Source organism: Pyxicephalus adspersus, chromosome 9 (genome assembly GCF_032062135.1).
Source record: "Pyxicephalus adspersus chromosome 9, UCB_Pads_2.0, whole genome shotgun sequence".
Classification (NCBI taxonomy): domain Eukaryota; kingdom Metazoa; phylum Chordata; class Amphibia; order Anura; family Pyxicephalidae; genus Pyxicephalus; species Pyxicephalus adspersus.
Window position 1 is genome coordinate 187,116 of NC_092866.1, and position 10,887 is coordinate 198,002.

Consider the following 10,887-nt stretch of genomic DNA (forward strand, 5'->3'; position numbering starts at 1 on the left):
GATGAGATCCATAGGGGGATGAGATCCATAGGAAGATGTGATCCATAAGAAGATGAGATCCATTGGGGGATGGGATCCATAGGAAGATTAGATCCATAGAGAGATTAGATCCATAAGAAGATGAGATCCATAAGATGATGAGATCCATAGAGAGATGAGATCCATAGAGAGATGAGATGCATTGAGAGATGCGATGCATAGAGAGATGGGATCCATAGAGAGATGGGATCCATAGAGAGATGAGATCCATAAGAAGATGAGATCCATAAGATGATGAGATCCATAGAGAGATGAGATCCATAGAGAGATTAAATCCATAAGAAGATGAGATCCATAGAGAGATGAGATGCATTGAGAGATGCGATGCATAGAGAGATGGGATCCATAGAGAGATGGGATCCATAGAGAGATGGGATCCATAAGAAGATGAGATCCATAGGGGGATGAGATTCATAGGGGGATGAGATTCATAGGGATATGAGATTCATAGGGATATGAGATCCATAGAGAGATGGGATCCATAGGGAGATGAGATCCATAGGGAGATGAGATCCATAGGGAGATGAGATGCATAGGGAGATGAGATCCATAGGGAGATGAGATGCATAGGGAGATGAGATCCATAGAGAGATGAGATCCATAGAGAGATGAGATCCATAGAGAGATGAGATCCATAGAGAGATGGGATCCATAGGGGGATGAGATCCAAAGAGAGATGAGATCTACAGGGAGATGAGATGCATAAGGGGGATGAGATCCAAAGAGAGATGAGATCCATAGAGGAATGGGATCCATAGGAAGATGAGAACCATAGAGAGATGAGATCCATAAGAAGATGACATCCATAGGGGGAGGAGATCCATAGAGAGATGGGATCCATAGGGGGATGAGATCCAAAGAGAGGTGAGATCCATAGGGAGATGAGATGCATAAGGGGAATAAGATCCATAGGGAGATCAGATCCATAGGGGAATGGGATCCATAGGAAGATGAGAACCATAGAGAGATGAGATCCATAGAGAGATGAGATCCATAAGAAGATGAGATCCATAGGAAGATGTGATCCATAAGAAGATGAGATCCATTGGGGGATGGGATCCATAGGAAGATTAGATCCATAGAGAGATGAGATCCATAAGAAGATGAGATCCATAAGATGATGAGATCCATAAGAAGATGAGATCCATAGGGGGATGAGATCCATAGGAAGATTAGATCCATAGAGAGATGAGATCTATAGAGAGATTAGATCCATAAGAAGATGAGATCCATAGGGAGATGAGATCCATAGGAAGATGAAATCCACAGAGAGATGAGATGCATAGGGAGATGAGATCCATAGAGAGATAAGATCCATAGAGAGATGAGATGCATAGGGAGATGAGATCCATAGGAAGATGTGATCCATAAGAAGATGAGATCCATAGGGGGATGGGATCCATAGGAAGATGAGTTCCATAGAGAGATTAGATCCATTGAGAGATGGGATCCATAGAGAGATGAGATCCATAAGAAGATGAGATCCATAAGATAATGAGATCCATAAGATAATGAGATCCATAGAGAGATGAGATGCATAGAGAGATGAGATCCATAGAGAGATGAGATCCATAGGGATATGAGATCCACAGGAAGATGAGATCAATAGAGAGATGAGATCCATAGAGAGATAATATAACTTATACCCTTCTTATATCTTATTATATCTTATACCCTTCTTATATCTAACTATATAATATACCTTTCTTATATCTTATTATATCTAAATATAACTTATACCCTTCCTATATCTTATTATATCTTATACCCTTCTTATATCTAACTATATATTATACCCTTCTTATATCTTATAACCATTACTATGTCTTATTATATCTTATACACTTCTTACATCTAATTATATCTTATACCCTTCTTATATCCTATTATATCTTATAACTCGTATAGTCACCTTTTAGAGCATCACTGCGCCCAGGAGAAAAGTACTCTGTGGTCACTCCAGTCTGTCTCTTCTGTTGTCTCATGTCCAGTCTGTCCAATCGGTTCTGAAACCAGTCCTGGACCTCCACCTCTAGAGAGCCTGCAGGTGATAAGAACTTGTAAAACCATAATGGCCAGGGCACCACCATAGGTGCTTGTTACTTACATTCAGTGTCTTGGTATACAGCAAGACGTGCAACTTGTCCATCCTTCTGCAGGTATGGTGCCCATTTCTCCAACTTAGACCTTTTGTATTGTAGAAGCTTTGTTCCCTGAGGACTACGCATCTCAAATTCTGAGGGAAAACATATGAAACAGAATAATACATGGAACTGACAATGACTGATAGATTGGTGAAAAAACATAAGGAGGCAGCAATTTATGTTCAAAGATACAACGAGGGAGGACTAGGAAGAGAAGACAAGGAATTAGAGAAGAACAATAGAAAGGAGAGTTGGACAAGAGGGAGAAACTTCCTGGGATGAGATCATTGAGACTCAGTGATGTTGTAGAATAACTTTTTTTTTTTCTTTCTTTTATAATTTGTCCTTCACCACTTCTCAAATAATATATTGTGGGAATGTTTCAAGTCTGTTCTACAAAAGCACACTGATAAATATATTCCAATGGGTAATAAGTTTAGGAGGCTAAAATTAAACCCTATGTGGCTCACAGCTGATGTTAAATAAGCCATAAGGAACAAGAAAAGGACATTCCAAAATTATTAAAATTAAGGATCACCTTCATCATTTGAAAACTATAAAGAATCTAACAAAAGATGTAAAAAGGAGATAAAATGTGCAAAACAGCAGACCCACCGCATGCGGACCACGCGCACACCGCACGCAGACCAACCACACACCGCACGCACACCGCACGCAGACCCACCGCATGCGGACCACGCGCACACCGCACGCAGACCAACCACACACCGCACGCACACCGCACGCAGACCCACCGCATGCGGACCACCACACACACACACACATACATATACCCTCTGTTACACCCTTTCTTCTGTTTAATGTCAGTTTGTATTTCAGGGAGCCGGATGCCCATTGGGACTACAAATCCCTCCCCTCCTCATACAGCTCACACTCTAAGAAGGAACAAACTCTGCTTGGCCTGGCCAATAACTTCCTGCGCCAATACAGCCATCTGTACCCCGACCGCAAACCCCTCTTCATGTGTCCCCTCAACGAGTGTGGCCTGGAGGTGAGCCATCCGCTGTGAGTGATCAGTGTCTGGTGTGAGTGATCAGTGGTGGGCAGTGATCAGTGTCTGGTGTGAGTGATCAGTGGTGGGCAGTGATCAGTGTCTGGTGTGAGTGATCAGTGGTGGGCAGTGATCAGTGTCCGGTGTGAGTGATCAGTGGTGGGCAGTGATCAGTGTCCGGTGTGAGTGATCAGTGGTGGGCAGTGACGACACCATGGAGATTTGTGTCAATTCTTATCATATCATTCCTGTGTGTTTCCTAGAAGTTTGTCTGCACCACACTGCACCCGACCCTGCTGCCGTACTGCGACCTGTATGACTGGGAGGAGTGTGCCCGCTTCCTGGCCGAATATCTCAGCATGGAGCCCATCAACCCTCCCACAGAGCTGGTAATGTCCTGCCACTAGATGTCAGTCTGCCTCCATCATCCATCACCTCTCCCTCCATCATTCATCCATCGCTTCTCCCTCAATCATTCATCGCCTCTCCCTCAATCATTCATCGCCTCTCCCTCCATTATCCATCGCCTCTCCCTCTGTCATCCATCACCTCTGCCTCCATCATTCATCGCCTCTCCCTCTGTCATTCATCATCTCTCCATCATTCATCATCCATTTTCTTTCCCTCCATCATCCACCATCTCTCCCTCCATCATCCACCATCTCTCCCTCCATCATCCATTGCCTCTCCCTCCATCATTCATCATCTCTCACTTCATCATCTATGGCCACTCCCTCTATCATCCATCATCCATTATCTTTCCCTCCTATCTTTGTCTTCTCTTCACATTTCAATATCAACATCCAAATATCATTCACCTCATTATTCTTCACTTCATCTTTCCATTTATCATCATTTCTTGTACCAATTCCCTTATCTAGGTATCACCTGGACAACAAACAGACCCAGAATTTCTGACTTTGTAGACTATTTCAGAATTCTGTGCGGTCTGCGTGCGGTCTGCGTGCGGTCTGCGTGCGGTGTGTGTGTGGTCTGCGTGCGGTGTGTGTGTGGTCTGCGTGCGGTGTGTGGTTGGTCTGCGTGCGGTGTGCGTGTGGTCCGCATGCGGTGGGTCTGCGTGCGGTGTGCGTGCGGTGTGTGGTTGGTCTGCGTGCGGTGTGCGCGTGGTCCGCATGCGGTGGGTCTGCGCGTGGTCCGCATGCGGTGGGTCTGCGTGCGGTGTGCGTGCGGTGTGTGGTTGGTCTGCGTGCGGTGTGCGCGTGGTCCGCATGCGGTGGGTCTGCATGCGGTGGGTCTGCGTGCGGTGTGCGTGCGGTGTGTGGTTGGTGTGCGTGCGGTCTGCGTGCGGTGTGTGGTTGGTCTGCGTGCCGTGTGTGGTGGGTCCGCATGCGGTGGGTCTGCGTGCGGTGTGTGGTGGGTCCGCATGCGGTGGGTCTGCGTGCGGTGTGCGTGCGGTGTGCGTGCGGTGTGTGGTTGGTCTGTGTGCGTGTGGTCTGCGTGCGGTGTGCGTGTGATCTGTGTGTGGTGTGTGGTTGGTCTGCGTGCGGTGGGTCTGCGTGCGGTGTGCGTGCGGTGTGTGGTTGGTCTGCGTGCGGTGGGTCTGCGTGCCGTGTGCGTGCGGTGTGTGGTGGGTCTGCGTGCGGTGTGCGTGCGGTGTGTGGTTGGTCTGTGTGCGGTGTGCGTGTGGTCTGCGTGCGGTGTGTGGTTGGTCTGCGTGCGGTGTGCGTGTGGTCTGCGTGCATATACCGGAAGATAACAATCTCTGACCAATTCTCCACCCATCCACCCTCTAATTCCACTCTTCTCTGTTGTCTGTGACATTTTCTCCCCTTTGCAGCCACGTCAGCTCTTCTCCTCCAGCTCGGTCCTACAGAGACAGAAGGGGAATTGCTTTGATTTCAGTATCCTCCTGTGTTCTCTCCTCCTTGGAGCCGGCTATGATGTGTATTGTGTGAGTGGGTACGCCAGTCGGGAGATATGTCTCATGGACCAGTCACGGGAGGTGTGTCCTCTGCTGAAGAAGACCCAAGAGGTAAGGAAGTCATTCCAGGGGTTCACCTCCTGACCACTCAAGTACTTTGAGGTCCCCATAAACAGCCATTTGTTTATTTACAGAGCAGTGAAGAGTCCCCCAAGAATCCCCATAAGAAGTACAGCGTGACACCCCCCAGACAACTGGTTAGCAGGTTTGAGCTGCAGCAGGAAGCCAAGCGGCAGACAAAGCTCCATGCATTGCACCTTAAAGAGCAGGAGGAGAAAGATCGGTGTCAGGAGGTGAGAGCTCAGGCGGTCACACCATGTGCAACTATGGACAGAAATTTCACCTGTCGAGGCATCTGAAGAGAGAATTATTGGTGCTATATCAGAATATCTCATTCATCTAATTAGTTAGAAGCATTCGTTATTATTCTGCTGCAGGCCATCGGGGTCAGAATGTGTCTGGTGATGATCTGTCCATCTGTGTACATAGTCACACATCATAGGAAACAATCATGCAGTAAAGTGCCATCTCAATGGTTGTTATCATTCTGATATGCCAGGGCAACCAATCATATGATGCCCAGCTTTTTTGATCATGTGATGGTTCAATGACCTTCATGTCTGGTTTCTTCAGGATGCAGAGAAGTCTGGTCCGGACCCATTGTTTGGCCTCCGAGTTCACTGCTGGGTTCTCGTTCTGTCTGGAAAGAGAGAAGTCCCTGAGAACTTCTTCATTGATGCGCTGACTGGCAATGCCTACTCCACTAAGGATGAACGTTTCTTAGGGATCGAAAGTGTTTGGAATCATGAGAACTACTGGGTCAACATGCAGGACTGCCGCAATGGCTGCAAGGTACCAGAGATGGTGAACAGTGTGCGACGTGAGGGTGGCCCTGGTTCTCTTACACTCAGCATGTCATATGGTTTGTTCCTGCAGGACATGACTTTTGACCTCGGTGACCCTGTGTACTGGGAATTCATGTTGGTTGGTATTTTGAGGCCTCTTTTGCTTATCCCAGACATGGAAGAAGAAGAAGATGTGGAAGAGGGAGACAGCGAAAACCAGGTAAGTCAGAAGATGGCCAGATAGAGATCAATAAATTTTAGGTAGGAAATGGAGGTTTTGTTGACTGGTTGCTATTGGTTTCTGTGCCGTAGGGCTCTTTGGGTCATTTTCATACAGAATGTTTGTTTTTCACAAAATGAGGCTGGGGTGAGGCCTTACATGTACAATCTGCTGGAAACTGGTGATTGGTTGTGTATACGGGTTGGGTTGATGGGTCAGTTTTTGGTTGGGTATGGTTTGGGGTTTGGTTGTGTATATGGGTTGGGTTAGGGGTTCGGGGTTCAGGTTGATGGTTCGGGGTTATATAACAAAGTGTGTTTGTATTGCAGGACAGCAGCATGATGTTCCAGATGCCACCATCCTGGACACTTCCCATTGTCCTCACGCCAAAAGGTTGGTAAGATATGATTAGATAATTGAGCACAATGCAGAGATGTAAGTTGTCTGCTGTTGGATTTACATAGTTACATAGTAGGTTAGGTTGAAAAAAGACATAAATCCATCAAGTTCACCCAATAAATAAACATTTCCCAGATATAAAACCCTATAAGACATAGTTGGTCCAGAGGAAGGCAAAAAAAACCCCCGGGTACAATTTGCTTTACCAGGGGAAAAAAATCCTTCCTGATTCCATGAGACAATCGGATATTCCCTGGATCAGCAGTCTCTGTTATTTTTACTTTAAATCCTTAATCCCCAGTTATATTCTGTGCTTCTAGAAATCATCCAGCTTTTTCTTAAAGCAATCTATAGAACTTGCTGAAACTACTTCCTGAGGGAGCCGATTCCACAATATCACAGACCTTACAGTGAAGAATCCCTTCCTTATGCAGAGCTTAAACTTCTTTTCCTCCTGACACAAAGAGCGCCCCCTTGTGCTTTGTAATGACATTACAGTGAATAATGGGGAAGAGAGTTCTCTATATGGACCATTTATATATTTATACAGGGTGATCATATCCCCCTTATACGTCTCTTCTCAAGGGATATAATAAGATATAAGAAAGGTATATTATATAGTTAGATATAAGAAGGGTATAAGATATAATAAGATATAAGAAGGGTATAAGTTATATTTAGTTATAATAAGATATAAGAAAGGTATATTGTATAGTTAGATATAAGAAGGGTATAAAAGAATAATAAGAAATGGTTATAAAATATAAGGAGGATATAGGTTATAATTAGGTATATTAGGATATAAGAAGGATTACCAGTAAGCAGTAGCCTTATTGTGAATGTCTCCGCTCTGCTTTTAGTTCACATATATCGCTCACATGCACCAGAGACAGAACGCACAATGCTCTTCTACAGCACGGCTCGATTGGATGGGTTAGAGCGTCGTGATGAAAAACCAAATAAGATGATTGAGACATTTCAGGGGCGACCGGACTTCCTCTACTACAGACTCACTCTGTTCGGAAAACGGCCAAAGAAGGTGGCGATTGCAGGAGGACCTATAGAGGCCAATCCAAGACCAATCTTGGTAATTTTTTTACATTTCATGCATCAGTATAGAATGTTATAGAAAGTCTGCGAACAAATTAAATAGTTAGAGAAAAAATAAATAAGATTTCTCAAAATCTGCAGAGAATCGTGCAATTTATGAGTCACAATTGTCCGGATTGTGTGATTCTCCTTCTATTAGATGTGTTCACAAATTTCAGGTTTTCCTGCCTATGTCCTCAAGGCATCTCCATAAATCTACAATCCAGAGACATAAATATTTTACAGATGCAAGCTTTGGGAAATGTCAGCTGTGCCAATCAATGGCTTTCATTTATTTTCTATACATGTGCTATGAAGCTGACAGCTGAAATTTGAATGGTTATCAGAAGCAATAGATGCCATTAAATGAGAATTATATTTTACTACAGGACTGTACAACATTATTTCATAATTTATTTATCAGAAAATCACAGAACGCTTCTCTAGAAACGCAGAGAAACCAGCCAATGAGGATGTGGCTGAGCGAATTTTCTTGATCACAAAGGATCGCATTTATGTTCGCTATCACCGACAAGATGACCGCATTACCACATCCTATTGGGAGTTCCAGAAACCAGCCAACCTAGGAAAGAAGGGTATACACACTGACCTGAGCCCAGAAACCTGCATCTCCTACCAGGTACTAGCTGGGTACACCTTGAAGGTCCATTAGAAAGTTTTTTTTTTATTCACTCCTCTCACCCCAATGTCACCAGGCAGAATGACCCAGTAGTTACTCATTCAGATATAAACAGCAAGGTAGATTCAACATCAACAATACTATGCAGGGTGACTTTAGAGGCCTGTGGATAAATATACCATAAAACAGTACACAGTCACGATGTATAGAAGATTTAAAGTGAAGCCTGAAACAAAAACTTGCCATTAACACTTCATCCTACAGAACTCACCCAGGGTATTGGTACAAAGTCAACATACAAATTCAGTGCATAGGCCCAGGAATCACAGTGTAGGGTCTTCATAGAGACCATTGTATGAAGCCACCATACAGGATAACCGTGTAGGGTCTTCATAGAGACCATTGTATGGAGCCACCATACAGGATAACAGTGTAGGGTCTTCATAGAGACCATGTGTAGGGTCTTCATAGAGACCATTGTATGGAGCCACCATACAGGATAACCGTGTCGGGTCTTGTTATAGGTGAAAGTGTGGTGTCACTATTCACATTCCTTGTGAAGTCACATTTATAAAATAGCTATATTGGTTTGGAAGAGTCTCTTCAGTTACCACCACTTCATGACATGAAGTTGATTATGGATTTAATTTGTAGTGTACTATCTAATCATTTTTCAGGATAGAGCAGGTAAAGCCCCACTTTAATATCTTACCATCTTTGCCACCAGGTGGAGCCCTGTGACAAGTTTACCAAACAGCTTTATGTCTACGAAACTCTTATCCACCTCCAGCAGGTGGAGCTGATTGCTAAGGAGGCAGTGAGGAAGGCTGAAGCAGAGGTGAGGCAATTATCTATGTGTATGTTATTATCAGATTACAATCAGATGGAACATGATCTTATCAAAGAGGTTTAGGTACACACTCACCTGGTATGCCATATTTACATTTAATTCCATATTCACACCCTAATTTTGCTAATAAAATTAACTGTTTGGTGAATTGGATGTATGAATGCTCCAAAGTGCTGAAACTATGTGGTTTGTATTTGCTTGCTATACCCCCAAAAAATTAAAAAAAGGCATGCCTGCAACAAGTGGGGTGGTTATGTGCCCCCCAGGTGAGGGCTTTGTATGCAGGCATACATTTCCTGGCTTCTCTTCTTTCTTTTTTTTCTTTTCATTTCTTGCATTTAGAAGGGGATCTGGTACTGTAATCCTTTGGACGTCATTTATTCCTCCATCTATTGTGCCAAATAACCAGGCTGCCCCCTTCCCCCATGCAGGTACTGGAAATCCTCTCCATTCGGGCTCAGGAGGAACTCCGTTCTCAGCTTACAATCTCCATCTATGACACAGAGAGGAACAAGAAGCGTAAAGAACAAAGAGAAGCCATGGTGAGGCAATGGAAATCCACCTCTAAACACTTCAAAATCTTCTTTCTATGGGCCCGACTTGTCAGAAGTGTTGGGAAAGGCTAATATTCCATCATCATATATAGTATATAAGTGATGTTACTCTTCTGTCACAGGAACGTGCTGCTCGGGAAGATCGTCTTCGATGTGCTATGCAGGAACTCGATTACCTCGCCCCATTCCTAGCACGCCTGGGGGATCCAGAGAAAGTGACTTGTGCCCAGGCTCAGCAGGTGAAGGAAGATTGTCTGAGTGACCTGAAGCAAAGGCTCATTGAGAAGGCCAACCTCATCCAGGCACGCTTTGAGAAGGTAAAGGGTTTGCTAAATCTGTGAATTGGTACCTTGGCCATCAGCTCATCTTTGGGCAATAAACATACCTTGAACATATTGTCAGACGGATGGACAATTATAATGGCAATTCTCTTTACTGGTCTTTTGACTATTTCCTGGTGCACCAGCAAAACCTAGTACAGTCAGGCCAACATCGGAGTCCTGTGTCCAATGGTCTAACAGAACTTTTCTGGCAATCACAGAACTCCGAGTACTGTTCAGGGAAATATTGTGCAGGTCACAGGTATCACCTTAAATTTGTTCCTCCTGGCAGGAAACTCAAGAACTTCAGAAGAAACAGCAATGGTACCAAGAAAACCAAAACTCCATGACCCAAGAAGATCAGGACACCTACATGGACTACTGCTCTGAGGCAATGTTCCGCATCCAGATCCTGGAGACTCGTCTCAACAGGTACATCAATACCGAAAATGGCGTAAGACAGGTCCTACCCTCACCAATCCAGAAAGAAGATGGAGGATGAGAACTATTCTGACCCATACAGGCAGAATATAGAGGAGGATGACTACTACCTGACCAATCCCTATTTAATGTACAGCGCTGCGTAATATGTTAGCGCTATATAAATCCTGTTTAGTAATAATAATAATACATGCAGAATATAGAGGAGGATGGGTACTACCTGACCAATAGATGAAGAATATAGGGGGGATGGGTACTACCTGACCAATACATGCAGAATATAGAGGAGGATGACTACTACCTGACCAATGCATGCAGGATATATAGGGGGATGACTACTACCTGGGCAATACATGCAGGATATAGAGGAGGATGACTACTACCTGACCAAT

General features: G+C 44.4%; 2 protein-coding genes across 3 annotated transcripts in view; one reads left to right on the forward strand and one right to left on the reverse strand.

Annotated features, from left to right (window-relative positions):
- CCDC102A (coiled-coil domain containing 102A) overlaps window positions 1–10,887 on the reverse strand; it is a 53,749-nt gene that overhangs the window by 30,780 nt on the left and 12,082 nt on the right. The window lies entirely within an intron of this gene.
- Window positions 3,024–10,887, forward strand: part of DRC7 (dynein regulatory complex subunit 7) — a gene marked incomplete at its 5' end in the record, with an annotated part of 8,508 nt that continues 644 nt past the window's right edge. Inside the window, 13 exon segments of the mRNA XM_072422687.1 lie at window positions 3,024–3,195; window positions 3,459–3,584; window positions 4,994–5,188; window positions 5,272–5,430; window positions 5,771–5,989; window positions 6,074–6,202; window positions 6,532–6,595; window positions 7,462–7,688; window positions 8,115–8,330; window positions 9,058–9,168; window positions 9,612–9,722; window positions 9,857–10,051; window positions 10,347–10,486. Of these exon segments, the coding sequence (XP_072278788.1) occupies window positions 3,024–3,195; window positions 3,459–3,584; window positions 4,994–5,188; window positions 5,272–5,430; window positions 5,771–5,989; window positions 6,074–6,202; window positions 6,532–6,595; window positions 7,462–7,688; window positions 8,115–8,330; window positions 9,058–9,168; window positions 9,612–9,722; window positions 9,857–10,051; window positions 10,347–10,486 (2,064 nt within the window).